The 22357-nt window shown below is 39.6% G+C and overlaps 1 protein-coding gene across 6 annotated transcripts; it reads left to right on the top strand.

Moving 5' to 3' along the window:
- Positions 1 to 413: 413 nt before the first annotated feature.
- Positions 414 to 22097, top strand: TMPO (thymopoietin). Of its 6 annotated transcripts, XM_041474282.1 has the most exons (11): positions 414 to 810; positions 8451 to 8577; positions 10203 to 10358; positions 11963 to 12063; positions 16635 to 16754; positions 16863 to 16958; positions 17507 to 17617; positions 18437 to 18526; positions 18609 to 18674; positions 18835 to 18926; positions 20216 to 22097. In XM_041474282.1, exons 1-11 carry the CDS (start codon positions 568 to 570, stop codon positions 20505 to 20507), a joined length of 1494 nt encoding a protein of 497 aa, XP_041330216.1. In that variant the 5' UTR covers positions 414 to 567; the 3' UTR covers positions 20508 to 22097. The 6 variants fall into 6 exon arrangements, with proteins under 6 accessions (XP_041330216.1, XP_041330212.1, XP_041330213.1 ...); XM_041474278.1 differs by lacking the exons at positions 18437 to 18526; positions 18609 to 18674; XM_041474279.1 differs by lacking the exons at positions 16635 to 16754; positions 18437 to 18526; positions 18609 to 18674.
- The last annotated feature ends 260 nt before the right edge of the window (positions 22098 to 22357 follow it).

The following is a 22357-nucleotide window of genomic DNA, read 5'->3' as shown; positions in this document are numbered from 1 at the left end:
GTGCCCGCCCGGCCCGCAGGTGCCTGCGGGGCACAGGCGGCGGCAGGTGTCGCGGCGGGACACCGGGATCACGGCGGGTAACTGGGATCGCGTTAACCGCCTCCCCCGCTGCTCGCGACACGGAGGGGCGCTCCCGGCGGCGGGACACACCTGTCACCGAAAGGGCCCCGGAGAGGCCCCGGCGCCACCGGGACCCGCGGGGCGCGGGCGGCGCTCCCGCCCCCCCAGCGCCCGCGAGCGCCGCCCCGCGCGCCTCTCCCGCCCGAGCCGAATTTAAACTGCGTTACTGTCCCTCGCGCAAAGCACCAACGCCGCTGCTCCCGCGCGTCCCGCCCCCTTTCCGCCCGCCAGCCAATAGCGAGGCCGCTTCGTTGCTCTCCCCGCCAATCAGGGCACAGTTTATTGCTGGCTGGGAAGAAGCGCTCGGTGCGCGCGCCCGCCCGCTGTGGAGCTGGTCCCTGGCGCGGAGCAGGCGAGTTCTCCTCCTCCTCCCGCTCCCCCGCCCCTTCTCCCCGCGCTTTGTTGGTGCCTCTCCCGGGAGAGCGGCGGCGGCTGCGGCCGGCGGCGATGCCCGAGTTCCTGGCGGATCCGTCGGTGCTGACCAAGGAGAAGCTGAAGAGCGAGCTGATCGCTAACAATGTGAGCCTCCCGGGCGGCGAGCAGCGCAAGGACGTGTACGTGCAGCTCTACCTGCAGCACCTCACCGCCCGCAACCCGCCCGCCCTCGCGCAGCCCGACTTTTCCAGCGACGAGGAGCGGGAGCCCACACCTCTCGGCGCCCGGAGCCGCGGAGCTGCTGCCGCCGGGCGGGTGAGTACCGCTGCCTCCTGCCCGCGCCGCCTCGGCTTCCCGGCAGCCTCGGGCCCGCTTTCCCGCCCGAAAGGGGCCGGCCGCTCCGCCCGCCCGCCCGCCGCGGCTCGGGGAGCGGCACAACGCGCCGGGGTCCCCGCGCGGGGTCGGGAGAGTCTCCGGCCGGGCTGAGGGCGGGATCGTGCTCGGCCGGGACGGTCCCGCCGCCTGGGGGAGAGGGGCAGCGGCGCTGCCGGGCGGCCGCCCCGCGTCGGGGACGGGCTGGGACGGCGGGTCCGTGGCGGGGGCCGCCGGCTGCTCCTCCAGGATGTGTCCCGCCCTGAGCGCCCTTTGGAGCGGCTGGCTCGAGGAGCACTGGAGAGTGCGACAGCCCCCGACTGTAAATTGGGAAACCTTTACTGTAGCTTGGCGAGCTACGGTATCCTAAGGAGACTATTTCGGTGTAGAAGGAGCGAAGCAAGAGAACTGCACGAGGTTGCAACTTGCTCGGGAGAGGACTCCGGTCCGCTGCCTCGGTTGTACGGCGGCAACGCTACTCGGTGTAAATGCCTCTAAATGAAAGGATGAAGCTGTGCGGGAACAGCTGGTTTGTTTCGCTTAATGAAGCGGGCTGTTTAGTGTAAAGAGGGTCTGCGTAATGTACACGTCTTGCTCGTACCTCTAAGATGTGTGTTATAGCAAAGCGCCTCTGGTGCCTGTTCAGTTAGTCCGCTGTGCTTGTTTTCTTAGACTTTACACATGTAAGGAAGGAGGGGAAGTTGATGCCATTTGAAATTTTTCTCTTTGGGAAGCTGTGATTTCTTTCTTAACTTTTCATAAGTGGACTATAAATTTGCGTATCTTGAGAAAGCTATCTTGTAATTGATAATTATAAGATGTCTGATCTCGAGGAAAGGCTTGGATAATGATTATCAGCTTCCGGAGTTCTAATGTGTGTGATAGTGAAACTATTTAATTGTATCTTAGATACTATGTTTCAAAGGTCATTAGTTAAGGGAGTCCTTTTGAAGGTCTTTCACTTTCAGGTCTTTCACTTTCGTGCTTTAACCTTCAAAAGCCCAAGAGAACAGTTCTTGAATTAAAAAATTGAAAACTACAACTTCAAGAATAAGAGATCTCTAAAACCAAGTTATTTACCTTAGCATCTATTTCAGACACTTAACTGGCATTCACTGAGTGCAGTTACATTGAAACAGACATTTCTCGGACTTAGAGTGGTCTGCTGATAGCATTCATGAGGTGCTTTTGAGTAAAACAGGATGAGTTTGAATCTGACTTGTTTCTTGCTTGTTGGAGGAGGAACATATCAGAACTGCTAGTTCCTGTCCTAGATCAGAGTTTTCCTTTCCACAGTGCTTAAGTTTAAACAATTATGGGTGACTTTTTTGATGTTTACAGAATGGGTGGTACTCCTACACTTTTGTTAACAATATCTGGAAGGCTCTGTGCTATTTATGCTTATCTTGTGTGTTAGTATCAGCGTACTGTATCATCAGAAGTTCCAGAACTTCAGCAAATACTGTAGTGAGAGCTGCTCAGATTTGGGTCTGTTGTGCCCTGTGTTATGTCGCTATCCCCTTGAGCTACCCTTCCTCCCCCCAACAACCAGCCCCAGCCAAAACATTCAGAAAAATCCCAAGCAAAACAAACTTGGATGATTGTGTGCTTGTTGTCTTCGTTGTGCCACATGAGTAGTTCTGCAACTGCTTGTAGCCTGAGTAATTGTTATCCCTGTCAATGTCTTTTGGCATAAATGGGTTTCTCTGATCAGCTGTCCTTCAAAAGGATTAGCACATGTGTCTCCAGAGCAGTTTGCTCCCAGAACAATTGGAAGGAAGAGGAAGAATGAGGGAAGGCTGGCATCCCAGAGGACTGGGATTCTGGTGAAAAACCAAAGCAAAATGTCTTAATAAGATTAAGAGAGGACAGGAGGGAAAGCACTGAGACGTCTGAAAGTTAGAAATAATGGGCAAGGGAGGAAGGTGGAACTGCAAGGACTTATGGAAAGGAGGAATAAAGTAAAAGAACGGGTCTTCTCCCACCCCTCTGTGGGCCCGCTCGTCCTTCCCCTTGTTATGAGCAAATAGTTAGAAGCTCTCCGGCTGCCCCGTGCGAGCGGAGCGGCCGCAGGGCGGGGCAGCACCGTGCGGGCCGGGCGCCAGGGGGCGCGCCGGGGCCGGGCCTCGCTGCCAGCGGCTCCTCCCGCGGCACCGCGGGGTCACCCGGCGGGCCTGGGCTCCGGGAGGGGACTGGCATCGCTTTTCTTAAAGGGGGTGTGAGCAACAAGTGCCAAGGAATCATCTGAATGGCCGTGCTGCAGCCACTGAAAGCTACACCCGGTCTCTTAATACTGGCATTAGAGCTTTGACATGGCTGTAGTCATTAGTAATTTTGAACTGTCTACGCTGTCATTTTAGTGGGCGTTTTCCACGTTCTGAACATTGGATAATGCATTTAGGTGCATATTTTCTATTGATAAAAGCTGTGCAGAGACAAAATCCTATAGTTTGAATTATTTTCTAAATTATGTCTTTTGAATCCATCACTCTTCTGGCTTAGCTCTATCCAGCCCAAGAATATATAGCTCACTTTGGCTACGTATTCCTACCAGAACAGGAAAAGCTTTTAAAATCATGCCTGTTTGTGCCTCAGTCTGATAATACTGTCTGGAGGAGCCAGCTTCTCCAGCTCTACTAATGTTTTTGGGCAACTTTTTTGCTTCTTTCCCTTAAGCCTGTTTAGCATAGTGGTATGTGAGGACAGTAACTAGGTATGCAAGACACTGTTTTGCTGCAGGGTAAACCATCTGCATCTGAATGCTCCTTGTCCTGGTTAGTTATGGGCTGAATGTCAGCAAAGATAGCTCACAGGAAAAGTAACTATGCAATTACATTTTTGCCTCCCTAGGACCATTATTTTAAAGTATGTATCAAAACTATTGTCTTGATGCTGTTGTCAAACAAGAGTTGTTCAGAATGTAGAATGCATAGATAATTATGACCGAGCTTGTTGTGTATTTCATGTCCTGGAAGAATCATTTCTAAAGCATATATTGGCGATATTTTTGACCTTTAAAGTGATTATATGAAAAAGATCAGTCAAATGTCTCCTGTTAATGAAGGTATGATGGGAACATCTGGACCTGAAGGGCCTGTTTGAAAGGTCATACATGAGACCTATCAGGTAAGGATGTTTGCTTTGGTGGGGTGAGGGGGGAAGAGTTGTTTGTTTGGATTGTTGAGGTTTTTTGTTCTGATCAAGTAGCTAAGCAAATGAAGAGCACCTCCAGCTTTTCATAGTCAGAATGCTGTGGTTGTGATATCTGTAACCGACGTAACAACAGCTTCAACCCCTTCCCTACTGGAGAAGAGAAGGTAATAGTAAAACTGTTAGTTTATGAAGATTAGGTTTGTGGAAAGTGTACTGGATAGGTGAGGCAGTGTAAAGCATCTGTGCATGCCCAGTGAAGGCAGGGAATCTATTCGGTGTTTCCTGTGTGGCTGTATGTCTTCATTACAATGTGCTACACAAACGTTCACCCAGAATGCAGTTTAAATCCTTTGTGGCCTTTTAAAAAGCGCTCGTCTGCTGGCTGAGAGAAAGCTGTGGCAGCAGGGATGAGATGATAAAGTAATTCCCACTACAGTGAGAAGTCCTGCCAGGCTGTTCTGCACCTTCAGACTTTGAGTGGGTGCATTTCCTTCACCAAGTAACATGGAAATTAGTGTCTGGGAAGAGAAGGGGGTGGAAGGGTTGAATAGTCCATAATCTTATAATTTATGACTGTTACTGTACACAGGCTTGGAAATTTTAAATCTGGCACTTACTAATTAAGGTTAAAAGGTAGTGAATTCTCTAAGTTGTGTGTATCAGTATCTTTTGAATTGCTGCTGCATAATTCCCTTTCCATTGTTTATTTTGTCGGTCCTGTAGCTCTTGGTAAATATTGTCTCCAGGCCTTTAAGGTTAAAACTCAGTAGGACTTGATTTTTAAAAAAGGAAATTCTACTGCAGGAAATGATTGTGTATGGTAGAATAAAAAGTACAAGGGAAATAAAGACCTATCTATTTCACAGTATAAATCTGTTATTAACACTTTGCATATCCAGTTCCTTAACTTCACCTCTCCTAAGAGAAATAGTTATTTGTTACCAGAGGGAACTCTGCAAACTGGATAATTAAGCAGCATTGTGTTGGTGTGATTTGGGCTTTCTTTAGCCTATCTTTACCTCATTCAGAGAAATTGTAAATAAGCCCTGACCCTTTTTGTGTCTAGTGATGAAAATGCACCTGTTTGGGATTAAAATCCTTGTGTATCCTGATGTAGATGCCATTTAACTTGGGATTTGAAAATAGTTTTTGGTGATGTCCCATAGTTGTTGGTTTTATTATTTAATGGTTTCTTCAACATGTTTCTTATGCTTGTCTTTGGGACAGTGCTAGGACTAGTACAGGCACTTATGAAGTTTGCCTAATTAAGCTGGTCTCTGGCTGTTCATTTCCATTCAGCAGGAATGCCTAAGGTAAGGGGTAGGTTCTAAGGCTGAATTCTGCTTGTTGGCATTGTCTGCTCTTCTTGCTAGCAAAAGAATGCGAAAGCTTTGTGCTGTCAAGAGATGATTCTTGGAGAAGATCATCTTCTCTTATGCTGTTGTTTTTCTGTGACCCTAGTGCTGAGAATGCTGTGTGGCAGCCCCATGCTTATAATTCACTTCAGTGCTTGTTTGAAGAGTTAGTTCCTAGGCAATTGGAAACTGAGTCTGATAGATACCACTACCAAATTGCTGTTTCTGATGTGAACAAATCTCTCTCAAGTGAAGTATGCATATAATCTTCCATCTTCTGATTTCTAGAAAATAGCAATGACTAGAAATATTTTTTTATGCTGTGAGCTCTGGATCGGATTGGAAGATCTTCAGATAAGGATTTATTGATTTGGGTATATTGTTGCAAAAATATTTACCTAGATTTGGATGTATTATCTGTATTATTTACATTATGGGTAAAATGGTCAGTGGCACTACCTTACATTGGCAAATTCTGCCACAATTTCATTTCAAGTGCTTCATCTCTGCGCCACAGTAAGACAAATTTTGCTAGTGATCTTAAAACAGGTAAATGAGGGTGTGGGTTTTTTGGGTTTGTTTGTATTTAATTAACAATGTTAAACTTCTAGGCTAGCTCTTTTGATCTGTCTCATGGTGTAGTCCAGCAGACAAGTTGTCCTGAGTCACAGGAAGCACAGTGGTGCATTTTACTATAATAGTAGTAGTAATTAAATTTCGCATTGTTGCTGAAGTTGACGCTGTCATACCACAGCTGAGGTGTGAGAAATTCTTCTATCCAGCCTTATGCTTCTAGGAACTCACCTTGTGGTCCAGTGAATGGTTAGATGGCAGCTTGCTACTTGTACGAGGGAAGTAATTTGCTCCTGCTCTAAGGAGAATAGGTGTTCAAAAGTAAAAGCTGTGACCTTGCAGAACATAAAGTCAACACATCTGGCCCAGTTATTGAAGAACACAGATTACTTTCAACTTCTTTAATCCCCTCCCTACTCTTTTTCTTTCCTGAAACTGGCTGTTTTGATGATCTCTGTTTGTGACAGTAGTGCAGGAAAAAGTGAAATGGTATTTTGAAGGAAAAAAAGCCACAAAGAAACCATGAGATGTGTAAGTTTACTTGGGTTAGAGTACCCTGGTACTCATTAGTTGCAGTTAGATTTCTGATGGCTGAGATTTCTGTAAAGCATCCAGAATGCTGAGTAGTTTTTCTGGTGTATATTGTTGTAGTCTCTTCTGTGGTCTCTAAGTGAACAAAGATAGAGAGATATATTACATTAGGATTCCAGTTTCTCTGAAGTGTCATTGGAATGTTGATTTGCTGTACCATGGTAGTATTTTTCTGAAATATGGACTAGTATCTTGATTTATCTGCTTGGTGATGGGGGAAACACCAGAGCTGTCATTAGTCTAAACAGATCTCAACAAGAAAACCCAGCATTTTTTTACAGAACTTTTTTCTGTTTGGACAGTTCAGTAGTCCAGAAAAAACCACATTGAATATGAAATTAAAGTTTATGTCAAGTTAAATATTGCATTATGTTATGACCAACATGTTCAAAAGTGAATAAAAGTCTCGTGCAGCTGCAGGTTGATTGTTTCTTGTGTGTTGCTGCAAAAACTAATTAGGAGTGAAATGACTGATAAAGTGAGCTGTAAATCTGTGTTTAGTCAAATCTGTTTCTTTAATGACCCTGCACTTTCTTTGGACTGTTTGGAGTCTATTTCTTAAAGAAATGCCATGATCCTTAGAGATTCTGTTGCTCTTCAGCAGCTGATTTTAAGCTTATAGTGCTGGAATATCCAGAAGTCAGAGGAAAATTTGGAGTCAGATATATAAAACCCTCATTCAGTCCCTGCTTAGTTTTAAAATACCAAGATATTTAAGGCAAGACCAAGCTTGCATGCAAACAAATATTGAACTTGCGTTAATACTTAGACAGATACTATTAGCTCATATAAATCATCTTGAAGTGTTTTGTTGCTATCTTATAAAACGCCACAAGGAAAAGACCTGTTAATCGTTACTGAGTGTTTATAGCCTATTTGTATTTGGAATGTGTCTTTTGTTAGTACCAAAAAAACCTCCAAAAAACAGATAGGCCCTCTGGACAACTGAGTTGAGAAAAATTGGTAAGTGCAGAAATTGTTTCTGTTTATATAATGCAACTTTAAGGTACAACTGTGGCTTATTTAAAAGCAGTATCAAGGTCTCTCTAGTAAAGAGCATGCAAATCCTAAGCATGCTTTTTTGTGTCTTACCTCTTCACTTTTACAATCTCTATTGTAGCAACAGAGGCTTCCCAAGTTGAAGTGTTATGATCACTCTGTTTGGATTGAGCGGAAACTGCTAATTTAGAAGTAGCATCTCAGCAGATTATTTTGATAGCCATCTGCATGTGGTGATGGTGCATTGCCAAGTGTTCAAGTAGTGTTGCCGGAGTTGGGTTTAGAATTTTTTAGAGCTACAAGTAGCAGAGGCCTAAGCAGACAAGCAGGATTTTGAAAATGAGACTGTTTCTGATTTTTGCCTTTCCTGTACTCACCTTGTAATATCATGTAATCTCACAGAGAATGACAGGACAAGTAGTAATAGGGGTTTTGGAAACTTGGTTGAAAGTATGTAGATACTAAAGAACTTGTTCGATATCATTAGAGGAGGAAATGACCTATCAGGTAGAAAAATAATGCAAAGGAATGCCAATGTAACATAAATATTTGTAGTTTTGTGTAGTGATAGTGGAATGGCTAGAAGCTTGCTTCTCCAGTCACAGGAAAGCAATCCCTTCCCACTGTATACTTGAACTTCAAATTAAAACACAAGACCAGAATGAGTGATTTTAAGAGGAGACTTGTAATGGGTATTTCCTTCCTAAGCAGAAAACTTGTACATGTTTTCTTAGTAGGGGTAAATGTTTGTACTGTTTCACATAGGCTTTAGTAGTGATCATGGATGAGAATAGAATTAATTTCTTCTGGATTTGTATGTTTAGTACACTGTTTTCCTGTTCCCTTAGAAGAAAAAGATGTGTTCAGTATTAACTGGAAACACCATCTCTCATTTCTCCCTTCTGTTCTCAGAAAGCTACAAAAAAAACTGACAAACCCAGACCAGAGGAGAAGGATGGCCTAGATGTAACAGAGATGAGTAATGAAGACCTTCAAGAGCAACTTATGAAGTATGGAGTAAATCCTGGCCCAATTGTAGGTAGGTCAATTGAACTATTAGATACTAATCTGTTTTATTTCTCACCATAGCTCACTTTCAGTGAAGTTTCGCTGATACAGTTACTTTTTAGTACAAGTACTGTTGCAATCCTACTTCCCACCTAGGATATTTTCATTGAACTGTTTACATTGAGAAGTTGTGAAGCATTGCAGGTGGGCAAGTCTGCAGTTTGCTTCTCCTGTTCTAGGCCAGCTGGAGATGTTCCAACTTCTTTTCTGAAGCTGTGTAACTATTACTTAAAGTTCAGTGCTGGGGCAGTTAGGTCTTCTGATACAAAGGTTTAGATCTGGGCCCACTTAACTAGGAAATAAGTCTTACGTAATAACCTAATAGTATTGAGAGCAGAATGAGAACAGGGAACTTCCCTTTCCCTAGAGCATTTCCTACTCACTGCATTGTGCAGTAATGTTTTCCTTTGCTAATGTTTTTTTCTAGCCTACCATTCTGTCCTGTGTGCTGGCCTATATCAGGAGTAGTCCTGACCCCAGCCTAATCTCCTGCCTTGGGCACTGGTCTGTGATGTCAGATCAAAGTGCCTTGCCTTTCAGATTATGCAGTAGCCTAATGGCAAGGGAATTTGATTTCACAACTCTTGAGAAAAAGATTGTTGTCTGTAGTATGCAGAGCCTTCTGTGGAATGTTCTTGAAATCCTGGATGGATGGAAGTGTCCATGACTGAGCCTGCAGTCCTGTGTTTATTCAAAGTCTTATCTGTAATACTTTCAGTTAGCTGATTCTGCATGCCTTGCCGTTCATCCTGTACTTCTTGGATAGTACTCAAGAACCTATGTAGTCCACTGGAAAGGCATTTACTTTTGGTCTAATTTATTGCCTTTAATTCTTAGAGGGTATGGACTCTTTCTTGAGAGGCTGCCATTTCTTTTAAATGGTGATTTCCTCTTATCAGCAAACTTCAAAAGTTAGATTTTTATTTTCTGCAGCTGACAGCTCAGGCACCAGTCATCTCTACAGATTTTTGTCAACGAAGTCCAGATGTGGAAGTATGTGGTAGACTTAAAATGTTTTAGACAGCTGTCCTCTTAGCTCAAGCAAGCCAACCTGATGGCTAGACAGCAGCAAGAAGAAAGTTCTGTTGTTGCTGCTTGCTTGCATCACCTCTGATGCTTATTGGACTGAATTTGACTACAAGGCAAAGGCAGGGGAATTAATTCCAGGGTAAGGGAATTAGAAGAATAATAGAGCAATCTGCATGGAGTTTTGTTGTTTTGTTTTTTGGTTTTTTTTTTTTGGTGTGAAAATAACAACTTGTATATTGCAGCATATGAAGCAAAACATCTAAGTAGGGGGTAAATTACCTTTCCACAGATTTTCTTTCTATAACTTTCAGGCCTGAGTTTATCTAAGTATTTTCTTAAACTGAAAAGTTAGAGACCTTAGAGGCAGAGTTGTGTACCTAGAGGTGTGTGTCTGTACACACATATATATCTAGAGAGAGAGAGAGATACTCTGGGCTATACAAACTGATTAAAAATAAACAAAACGTTGTTCAAAAATTCCCAAAGAATACGTAACAGCCAAGTTCTGTCAGTCAAGTCAGGAAAGATTAAAGCCGTTTCTTTAGCATGTATCCTTTCTTGTCATAGCTACTACTAGGAAACTTTATGAGAAAAAGCTTTTGAAACTGATGGAACAAGGTCCTGACCTGAAGGCACCTGTGCCTCTCCCAGCGATTTCCACTACTGAGAACACCAGACAAAATGGAAACAATGATTCTGACCAGTACAGTGACAATGAGGAAGGTAAGACTCGAGTGGAACTTGCATGGGAACCGTTCAAATTATACATGAGTAATACTTGCAGTAGAAATAACCTGGAGAGGTATGATCTTGCTGTTGGGCAAGGCTGTGAGATACTGCTGTGGGCCATGTCAGTCATGATCAAGTTATCATGCAGTACCAGCACAGTGATCCAGGTGCCTGTTCTGGGAAAGGAAACCTTTTGCTACTGACTTGGTCCCTTTTATCCATTTTCCCCAGACTGGATGGAGCATGTAAATCCAATAGACAGGAGAACTACATATTGTGTGTTTCAATATTGTTTGCGCTTCATACTTAAGTATTAGTCCAATTTTGTCTTATGGTGCTCACAGTAGTTATTTACTGTGGGATAGTGAATGAATGTTTATTAAATTTTTGTTCTTTTTTGTTTAATGGCTAACACTTATGATTCAACTTGTGAATGAATGTTTATTAAATTTTTGTTCTTTTTTGTTTAACACTAACACTTATGATTCAACCCCTTTTATGCTCTGTTCCTTATGGACTTAGTTGGGGGTGGGTTGATTGGTTGGTCCTGGGTGTGTGTTTTGTGGGTTTTAATATCAAGTTTGTATCAAGCATGTGTGGTGGTAGGGGAACTGGAACTGAAAACACACCATTGTGCAATTTACAAAAAATAAAAACAGCACAGGTTTTAAAGAATGGCTTGAATGGAGTGTTAGAAGATGCTTATTTAGTGTGGTTTGGTTTTGGGAGTAGGTTTGTTTTGTTTTGGTTTTTTTACAGGAATTTCCATGGACATAGGACAGAAAGGGTTGAAATACAAATAGTAATTGGGTTATCCCCCTTGCATATTTGGGCTTATTTTTCAACTTCTATATCTTGCACTTTTGAGGAGGAAAGGATGTTAGAGATTGATTTATTGATGTTTGGGACAGCCAAGAGCCCAGTCATAACTGACAGCTAACTTCCTATAATTACATATGTCTCATATAAATACTGAACTGTTCACATACTGGGGAAAAAAACTCAAACCCAAATATTCCCCTTCTCCCCTAAAAAAAAAGTTTTTTGTTATTAAATCTTAAATATGTTGGTGTAAAGCTATTAGAATTTTACAAAAGCAGTGGAAATAATGCATCCTTTTATTGGTGAGATGACTACTAATTACTCCCCTTTCTACTGCATCAAAAATGGGGTTTTATATAAAAGGACATATATTAGAGGAAACTAAGCTAACAATTTCAAACAACATTGACAAGCTTCAAAACCTTTACTACAATCCATAATAGAATGATACTTTGGTTGAAGGAATTGCAATTTGATAGCAGTTTCTAAATGGAACTGCTGGATTTGTCAAGGCTTATCTGAAATATAGGATTTTTAGGAAAAAAAGTAAATATGTGAATCAGTGCTTTGAAATAATTTTAAGGTTGTTCTTCAAAAGTCTTTGTTCTTATACATTTAGTAGAGAAATCTACCTGTTTCACAGCTTTTTAAGGAAATGGTAACTCATAAGAATTATGTTGCTTCTCAGAATGAATTTTTATTAAAATACATTTGGTTTCAACTAGTACAATAACCAGTAGTGTTGTAGAAACTAGTTATATTAAAACTGATTGCAGATCCAAAGACTGAGCTGAGGCTTGAGAAGCGAGAACCTCTGAAAGCCAGGACGAAGACGCCAGTAGCACTCAAACAAAAAAGAGTCGTTGAACACAACCAGGTATGTTTGTCGTAGTGGCATGTGGAACAGCTACTAACTGCAGGTGATGTGCTCACTAAACACCTTGCTGCCTTTAACATCACATTTGACTAAATGAGCCATGATGGTTTTTAAAAGTTCTTTTAGGAAGCCTGTTCTAATATAGCATGAAAATCTTGTGAATTAACTACAGTGGCTGTTTTTAGCATGTCTGATAATGTTCAAAGTTATGGTCTGCTAAAAGCTGTTTGTCTGACTTGCCAGCTGCTGTAGCACCTCCTAGAGAAGAATAGTAGGTAACCTTTGTTTTGGAAACCTGGTAGATTAAGTCACATGGGCTGATGGCTTTCTGTTGGATGCTCATAATCAACTTGGTTTAATAAAAGCAGTGGTTTCTCAAAAAAAGAAAAGTTAGGAAAAATGAGTGTGTGGGGGTTTTCGTTTTTTTTTTAATGTGTTTTTAAATACATACATATATATATGATTAGATAGCTGCAGATACAGGTATGCATTTTAAATACTGTTTAATGACTCATTTAAATGTAATCGGTGAAGTAATGTGTTTGGGTATATGCCTATATGTAGAGGTGTGTGTATGTGTGTACATACATACACTAGCTGTCTGTGTAATGTTTTTTTCTTCAACTATGTTTGTAGCAGCAGTACTAGAGTAGACCCAAACTTGTTGAAAAATTTCTCATGTGAAGAAAAAGAATAAATAATAAGTGTAGATCTCCCACCTGTATGTACCACCTGTCTTTACTTATAAATATTAGTTCTGCTGTCTTGATGGAAGAGGCATTTTACAGAAGCACCTCTGATTTTCAAACTGCTGAATGCAGAGTTTGGTAGTTGATGGTGATCTGTCCATCTGATGTGAAAGTGTCACCAAATACCCTCTTCCCCAGCTTAGGATACTTAAGAGTCTTTAGAGTGTTGTTCATCTGTCCAGTAAGTCGTGGAGTTATGCTGCAGTAAAGGACTTGTAAAGAAACAGTCATTGAGTCAGAATCTGATTTGTTAATTGCTTGGTGTGTTTTAGCAGATTGCAGTGAATTTTCTCAATACTTTGTTAAATGCCAGCTTGCTATTTACATTGTGTGTATATGTATGAACACGCTTTAGTTATGGATGTATCTTAAAGCAGCTGAAGTGCTGCTCTATGACCTTGAGTAATACAACACAGCTATGGAGATCCACAACTAGTTTGCTTATTTTAAGGCAGAGTTTTAGGGTGCAAGCTGAAGAGAATTTGCTTCAAAAATTAAAACACACACACAGTTCAATGCACCAAACATTCTTTAATTTGATGAGGCAACATCTGCTTGTAATGGTCTTTATAATGAGCATCTTAATCTTTAGATTCTTGTATTTTAAGAATCACTTTTTTCAAAATTATTATTCTGCCAGAAATCCCTGTCAGCTTCAGTGTAATAAAGGTATTTAATTCTTCTGTCAACAAACAAAACTTGTAGTCTTCAGGAACTCACTTACAGAATAAGAGAGATTTAGTGAGGTACTTTTGTGGCATTTTAAATGATGATTTGTTTACTCAATATTTTGTCATCCATTTTCACTATATTAGTATCAAGTCATTATTCTTTTGGCAATCTTACACATGCAGTATAGATGCAATATTTTGCAACTTGCATATTTTAATTACCAGGAGTTAATCAAAAGAATAATAAAAAAAATTCAAAATTGCCATATTCTTCAGAGACTCTCTTTAGTTTATTAAACCTTTTACTTTTGAACTTCTGATTGTTTCTTGTTTGGTTTGGGGTTTTTTGGTTTTTTGGTTTTTTTTGTTTTTTTTTTTTTTAATACAGCAAACAGACAAAACCTCCTAAAACACCCAAAACAAACAGCCCCACCCACCCCCAGTTAAATTTTGCAGCTGCTTGAAGCCAAGAACAACTTAATGCTTTTGGCTAGCAAATGTGTATAGTCATGTATTTTGCTGAGAACAAAACCAGAACGTGGAGAAGAGTTTTGTTTTCCTCCTCTTCTTCCTGTGGAATTGCATTGTAGGTTTTCAGCAATGTGTCTAGGGACTATACTCATTCTTCAGAGCTATTTCAACTGTTGTGCGTTGGCACAAAGATTGAGTGTCTGAAGCATGGTGAGGCTGAGCTGGTGGGCAGTGTGATGTGAGCAGACTTGCTAGTTACTTCTAGGTCCTGTGCAGCACTGGTTTTAGACCAGACATACGTAGCTTACAAGACTGTCATTTGGCATGGCTGGATGTAGCTGCTCTCTTGAGAAGAGAGTGCAAATAGATAGATAATTATTAGGCAGACTGCTGCAAAAGAAATTGGGTGGGGAGGTTGAATATGGGTCTAATCGGTCAGTTGGCAGTGGAGGGCTGGAGAAACTTGAGCTCAGCTGTTTGTGTTTAATTACCTCTTCATCGTAAAAAGTTGGCACAAAACCCTAATTTAGATGCCCTCTTCTAATCCAGTAGGTGAATCTAGAGTAGGAGCTCAAAACTGAGCCTGACATGCCATAATAAATGGCATTGGGCAGAAGGAGACAGGCTAAACAATGTAAATGTTAAGGAGCAATGTAGAACTAGTCTCTCTCCTGAAATTTTGTACAGTGACATTCTGCATGTGCTGTGTTCCCCTACTCCTCCCTCTATTTTTTTTTTTTTTTTGACTACCTGTATAGTAACTTGGTAAGTGATAGCTGAGGTAAAGTCAATCTCTAGCTCCACTGCTCGTGAGTTCTTTGACAGTTAGAAGCAGACACTGAGCACTGTTTGTGTACCGCACTGTTGTAGTTTCTCTGGTTACGTTACAGGGTGTTGGTGTACCCAACATGAGCGTTACATTTTGATAGGGTTAGAGGCCTGCTCTGTTGACAGTGAGGATAATTATAACTAGACAACAAATGTTATTTCTTCTTTATTTTATCTGTTGACTGTGTTCTACTGAAATCTGGATGGGTTTTATGCAGTAGATTCTGGTTTTTCCTAGACTTTTCATGCAATAAAAAATTGAAAGTTGGTACTTAAAACATATGATTAAAGCATCTGAAGAAGAGAGGCAGGTTTTAATGAAGTTCTTCTAACTTTTGTTAAAGATAAGTAATTCATAGTCAAATAGTCTGGAATGGGGTTACTGGTATGAGTGAATTTGCCTTCCTGCTTTCCTGAGTAGATAGTTGGAGTAGAAACACTCTGAAATTAGTATTTTTTCTCTAAGTTTCTAAAGAACACCTCTCAAATAGAAAGTGTATGAGGTTGAGGTGGGGAATTGTGATTATAGGTTGCAGGAAGGAATAGAATAGAGGGTCTGGTAAATATTTAAGAAGGGGTTAGAAGATGTTTCATCAAAAGTCTGTTAAAATTGTAAAAAATTTTGGAGAATTAGGCTGAAATCTACAATTCTAAAAAAAATACCTGAATCTGTTTGGACCTGAGGTCTGTGCATTTGTTTTATGGAGTCCTTCAGTGACTTTGCAATGAAGTGAAACACTTGTGCTCCCTCTGCTGTGTGTGCAGTAGCTATTATACAGAATTTGTCATAGAACCAAAAAGCAGCTCAGCATCTAGTTTCACTGTCCCCTCTCAATTAATAAATACTTTTCAGCCAGTTCTCTTAACACATTGTTTTGGGGCTGGTACTGTTCTAGTGAGATCATTTCCACTATTGAACCTGTAACTGACAGTTGCAGTGTATCATTTTGTTTAACAAGGAGTGTAACTTCCAAAAACTTGGTAATAGATCACTGTATGAGGTGTTAACTTGCAAAGGTAAGAGTATTAAAAAAGTAATGATTTTTAAACTTAACCAAATAAAAAAAGAAAATCTTGTATGTAATTTAGGTGAAGCAGATCCACATCTCCCTTTCCATCTTGGAATTAGTGTTGAGGGGAATATTTGCTTTGAGCATGAAACTTGCAGTAAAGCACAGGGAATGATCTGCGTTTTTTAATGGCTATAAAAGTTTGGTGCTTCATGCTGTTACTTCAATTTGTGAGAGATTTGTGTCAGGCTTGATTGTTTAAACCTGCTGTTATGTGAAAATTGCTAGTTTCAGCCCTGTACGTAGAAACTTTTAAGATCATTAAGTGTCTCTCCCTGACCCCTGTGGCTCAAGACTAGTTCCTGTTGAAACATAGGTGGCTGTGCATAAACAGTGGCCAGCTCTGCTTGAGAAAATAGTACCCTATCTGTTTAGAGATAAAGGTGAAAATATGCTTTCTGCTTATACTCATAGATTTATTTTTGTATGTGTGTGTAGGCAGGAAATGCAATGGGACTGAAAGCGTCATGTCTGCTGTGCATGACTTGATGTATCTCCTCATGTTAGCTCATTCTAGGGCAGTGAGGAAATTAGCAGTTTTTACTGTTGGGCATGATCTATTCAGTTCTGTATTTGAACAGCAATATGCTCAAATATAAGTATTCTGGTCAATGCTACTAATCTAGCTAGCTATTCATTACTGAATGCATTAGGATCCACAGTTTTTTGATTGTAGACATGTTGCTTCTGGAGTGTGCATGCTATTTTGGCTTTTGGTTGTGAGTATCCGATGTTTGGAGCTGGTTTTCATGTGTATGATCATGTGTTTGATGCTTGAATAGACCTATTCTCAAGATGGAGTTACTGAGACTGTCTGGACAAGTGGATCTTCAAAAAGTGGACCTCTGCAGGCATTTTCTAGGGAGTCTACAAGAGTGTCAAGAAGAACACCAAGAAAAAGGGTGATGAGAGGCTTTCATAATAGACAAGCTTTTTTTTTTTCTCTCACTCTTCGGGTCCCAGTGGCTCTTTTATTCAATTGTTGTCTTTTGTTTGTTTTAAACAAACAGGTGGAAGCTACAGCACAGTTGCCTGTAGATGATGCTGTAATATCAGAGAGTACTCCCATAAATGAAACTGTATTGGCTGCAAGCAACGAGACCCTAGTAAATATGCTTAGTAAATATGTTTAATCAATTGTGGTATTCTTCTGTAATACATCTCCACTGACAAAATCCTTCTATTTTGGTCAAATAGAAGACTGTTTTAAGGAAAGTAAGACTATTCAGTAGTTTTTAAAAACACATACTCAGTATTTGTTTTAGTACCTAATACTCTTCACTTTGAGATGGGACTAGGTCAACACCTACGTCCCATCTAATGTCGTTTGGGGGGAGGGCTGAAAAGAACCACTTTAAAAGCTTAGATACTTACTTTATTTAAGTACATGCAGAATATTTGCTTTGAAGTTTGGCTTTTCTTGTGAACTAAATAGCTTTTATGTTTCTAAATGGCTTAAAAGAAACTACTTGGAATGATAAGCAGTGTGTTTTCTTTGCTGATCTTGGAACATCTTTTTAACCTTCTTCAGTTAACTTCTAACATGCATATGTTCAATGCACATAAAGGTTTTGTTTTTTGGTTCTGCCACCTTGCCCCTTTTCATTTTGTATTTTGGCTGTTTCTGAGTTTGAACAATTTTGAATCTCGGCAGGTTGGCAATAGGGTGCCTGGAAATTTCAAGCATGCAGCTCCTACACTGTCAGTCAGTGAACTCTCAGACATGCCCAGAAGAACACCAAAGAAACTACTGATGTCAGCCGAAGTAAATAAATTAAAACTTAGATTGCTCTTGCTTACTCTCTGTGAACAAAATTCTTGTGTGTATGTGCTTACTTCTTAGTACAGAGGGGGTGGAGGATGTCACTGCCCAGGTGACACCAGTCAAAATTAACTAGTGTTGTCCCATGACATAAAACAGAATATAAACTCATTTTCATCTTCCCCTTTCAGATTTGGATGTGTGTGTGAAAATCTGATTTTTCTTTTTTCCTAAGACAAATATGTTTTGATGTGTTATTTCTCCTTGTGCTGCTATTTTTCTGAACAAAATGTGGATTATTTTTTTTTCTTTTAAATTCTTTGTAGCTCAAAGTAGAGTAGACTTGGGTTATCTCCCTTTGAGCTTGTAAATCAGCCTATCCTGAAAAAACGCCATGTGCTTTAATTTAGGGAATTAAGTAGTAGAATTACTTTAGACCAAATACCTGAATTAAAAAAGCATCTGTAGATTCCTGACAGTTATCAAGAAAGAAAAGAATTCTTTTACTGTTAACCTATTCAAGCTGTCAAAAATTATATCTCTTGGAGAACTGTCTAAAGCACCTGCAAGTATATGTGATTGTATTAATGTAATACTGTAATGTGGAATTTTACATTACAAGATGCTGTTTGTCTGTTCATGTAGCTCTAGATAAAGCTGCTATTAACACTTCATTTACAATATGACTGCAATGTAGACTTAGTTGTTAAATAGAATGTTGTGGGTCAACTTGATGTTCTATTCCAAACTGCTGATGCGGTTTTTCAGTCAGTATTTTACTGTACTGTGGTTTATTACAGCATACTGTATGGTTTATTACAGCAAGAAGAGGCAGATTGCCCACATCAGTGCTTTTTAAATCATGTTGGTCATAACCAGTCCTGTGATCTGCTCAACACAGCCATGATAGAGGTGATAGTTAAGTTTTTATGATCATCTACATCATCGGCTTACAGGTGTATAGGATTTCTACAACTTATTCTTTATCTTAAAGGAAACTGAGGCGATCACTGAATGCTTTAAGACACCACAAGTGACTGGATGGCTGCCAATAATTAAGGTTAAACAAACTTCTAAAACCCAAGAAGTAAACTTCTTGAATGGCACTGGGTGACTCATTCATTCTTACAAATTGCACATGGTAGTGGTCACTGAGATAGCTTTGCAGAGACTCTTTGTTTTGCTGTCTGTTTAGCCTCTAACTGTTTTCGGTTTCCTAGGTGCTGGAGAGAACTACAGAAGAAAGAAGAGTAGAAAGGGATATTCTTAAAGAATTGTTCCCTTATGAAGTATCAACACCTACAGGAATTAGGTAATTCTAAGGTTTATGGGGGCTTTTTTCTCAGTGCTTGTAAACCTATTTAAACTAAGAAATTTCTTTTGATTATATTGATAGATTTCTGAGGAATAGTTTTTGCACTCTGGCTCAATCACATTTGTGACAGACACCTAATCTTCCATTCTACATACATAGATATGTAACCAAAACCGCCCCCTCTCTATTGAAATTGGAGGAGGGAGAACAGGGTGGTACTATAGTAGGAATTATTACTGGAATTTCTGCGTGGTGAAAGTTAAATGGAAAGGGCTTTTCTGTGGTAATGACTTGCAATATTTAAGTTTTTGACAAGATGCAACTGCTTAGGCCTGCTATAAATTAAGGAAAGATCTTGCAGCATATATTTGCGTTTACTTTTGCAAAGCAAGAAAGAACTTTCAGATACCCTATTTTTACCTTTAGGTGACAGTCATATTGATTACTCTTAGTGTGAGTAAGGATGGCATCTAGGAAAGGCTATTACTTGTGCATTTTAGGAGGGTTTTTTTTTATCTTTATATTTAAACAAAAATTGAAGCAACTCTCTGGTTAATTAGGTAATTTTAAAAATTCCTCTGTTTAGAGTATATGAGAAAAAGTTTCCCATGTTTAGATGTGAAATCATTCTCCTGTGTTTCCAACATATGAATTATAGCTTCAATTTAAACTGCAATTGCATAAACTCTTAACCATAAGGAGAATATATAGTACCAGTTGCTACTGCTGTACTGCGTCTGCTGACTACTGAAGTTTGCTCTCCTGTTTTGAGGTCTAGTTAAATCCGTACCACTTTTTCTTCTCTTTTAAATAAAAATCATATATGTGTTCTCCTTGTATATAGGAACTTGGCAGTGTACATGGGGTTTTTTAATCCTTACTGCTTTGTCTTTTGGCTTTGTGTACTGGCTTAGCCATCAGTAGATATTTTAGATATTTAGGTTGGCCAGAGATAATCTTACGTTTAGAAATCCCAGCGGGGCTACATAAGTAATGATTAAAAAAGCAAACAGAGGGAGACACTTTCTACATTTTGATTGCCAGCTATGATCATTTTTATGTGGATAGGGTGAAGTAGCATCTGTGGTTTTTTTTTTACAGTGTTTGCTCGAACACTGAATTATTAACTTAACGTGTCTATCTGTCAAGCTTCAAAAGTAGTATTACAGGTACTGTACTCACCAGAAATCATTCTTAGTTCTTTAATTATACTAAAACTTCCCTGTGTACTTTAGATTGCTCTTTTAAATATGCAGTATTTCAAATTGATTTTTTTTTATTGACAGTGCTAGCTGCCGTAGACCAATCAAAGGAGCTGCAAGCCGGCCTCTAGAGCACAGTGACTTCATACTGGAGGAAAGTTACTCTAAGTATGCGCAAAAATACGGTACCTCGACTGACATCAAGTCGGAGAAACCACCAATAAAAAAAGAACGCCCTGTTCCCCTGTGGATAAAAGTTCTTCTCTTTGTTATTGTTTCAGTCTTCATGTTTTTGGTTTATCAGTCAATGGAAACTAATCAAGGAAATCCTTTTTCTAAATACCTGAAAATGGTCACTCCGGGCAGTGCCGAATGAATATCTTTCTGAAAGGCACACCCAATTTGATCTCCTGTTTTTTAATTGTAGAGAACTCTTCTGCCCTCTCATCGGCTCAAGGACTTCTTACAAATAATGTGATTGGAACCTGATAAATTGGATAAATGAAGAAAGATAATATTAAATGGACATCGGTAACTTTCTGGACTTTGGACAAGTAGGAGATCACTGCCATAGGAGTAACATTTTTTTAAATCTTGGAACTTTTTGTAGGCTTTATTTTTTTAATGTGGACATCCTTTAAATTCACTTTTGAGAAAATGTATATTTGTTTTTGCAAGAACTTGGAAGCTGAGAAGGGCAAAAATGTAGTAAAATGTGAAGCTGTGTTTTTAAAGCTTTTCCTTTGTACAGAAAAGAAGTTGTACTTCTGTCTCTAGACTATAGCGGAGAAGGATTTTAACGTGGGAAAAGGGAAATGCATTTCTTTATGCATTTTTCAGTAACAACTGAATTTGATCTCTTAGGATGTAGAGAGAGTACAACAGCAACCTTTTCTGTAGATTACTGTAACTTTTTAGTAAATGTAACTGTAAACCTGTTTGCATTTCTGTAACAGTCTTAGTATCATATTAGTAACTCTGTTTAAGTGTAACTTCATTTAAATGTATCCCTTCATTTTAGTGCTTACAGTGTTGTAGCAGCTGAATACAATTCTAATTGGCAAGAGATGTCTTAGAGGAACTTATTTATTAGTAATATGTGTGGGAAGTAAAAACGACATCATAATACTTTGCTACTAAAATACTTTTTTGGGTCAGGATTGTTATCTGAAGCAGTCAAAATTCCAACATTAGCAGTGGTCTTTTTTTCTTTTTTAAAAAAGTGAGGTCTTTCCAACACAGCTTTATGTGATTATCTTTAAATATTCGTGTAGAGAAGTATTCTCAAAGTGTGAAAATTCCATATGAAGTTTTATTCTTGTATGAAGAGGGCATTGCTGCGTTTTCTGCTAGTTTCATCTTTTAAGGTGAGATTTACTACTTTCATGCCATTGACTATTTTTCTCAGTGGAAGCATGCTGAAACACTCTCTGTTGTGTAACTTGGTTGAGCAGGCAGCTGACGTCACTACTACCAATGAAGAGTGATAAGCAAAAATATTTTCAAAGTGAATGTATACATTTTTGGTGTGCTTAAATCTGCAGCATACAGATGTTCAGTCTTATTGCTTGGTACAAAATTGCAATAAATCATACTACTTATTCTTAAAGTGCTACTTATAAAAAGCTGAGAACATTAGTTAATAGTCAATATCTTTTTACTCTAGGTACAAATATTGTGTAGACTATAGCTATGGGGAAGCTTTACTTTCTGTGAACTTTGGGACAAACATGGTAATTTGTAGCAAAGCAATAGTTTGGGGTTTTTTTCCTGTTTAATGTTTTTTTTTCCTTCTAAACTGCTTTTTTGAGTAATCCAAATAGCTAAACTTGTGTCCATCCTATAGGGAATTGTAACATAAGACATTCACTTTTGGTGTCAAAAATGGAGAAAAATAAAAATGATTTTAATGTGTGTGGATTTTCCTTATCAAAATAAATGAATTGCTGAAAGGCAGCAAAAGCAAGACAAATGATGTATCAGTGGTGTCATTTTGTGCTGCTACAGTCTTCCATATTGAAAAAGAATTAAAAATCTGATAATAGAATCAGGTCAGTTCATGTCAGCTGGTGGGAGGAATATCATCATATTTGCAGTATCAGTTTTGTGCCATAGTCCTTTAGCCTATGTCAGGCCTTTAATTTGGATGGGGGGAGAAGATAGCTTTCATTTGTTCTTCAATGCTAAAGGAACTTTCTTTTCACTTTAAATTATTTCTCACATCAC

The sequence above is a fragment of the Pyrgilauda ruficollis genome, unplaced genomic scaffold, assembly GCF_017590135.1.
Source record: "Pyrgilauda ruficollis isolate IOZ18807 unplaced genomic scaffold, ASM1759013v1 scaffold32, whole genome shotgun sequence".
Lineage (NCBI taxonomy): Eukaryota > Metazoa > Chordata > Aves > Passeriformes > Passeridae > Pyrgilauda > Pyrgilauda ruficollis.
Note: the sequence above shows the minus strand (reverse complement) of the source record. Positions and strands in the feature narration are given on the sequence as shown.

Bases quoted from the DNA above. Each gene is read 5' to 3' on its own strand.
- TMPO (XM_041474282.1), top strand. From the start codon at position 568: ATGCCCGAGTTCCTGGCGGATCCGTCGGTGCTGACCAAGGAGAAGCTG. The intron at 811-8,450 runs GTGAGTACCGCT...TTCTGTTCTCAG, and splicing joins GAGCTGCTGCCGCCGGGCGG to AAAGCTACAAAAAAAACTGA. The intron at 18,927-20,215 runs GTAATTCTAAGG...TTTTATTGACAG, and splicing joins TCAACACCTACAGGAATTAG to TGCTAGCTGCCGTAGACCAA.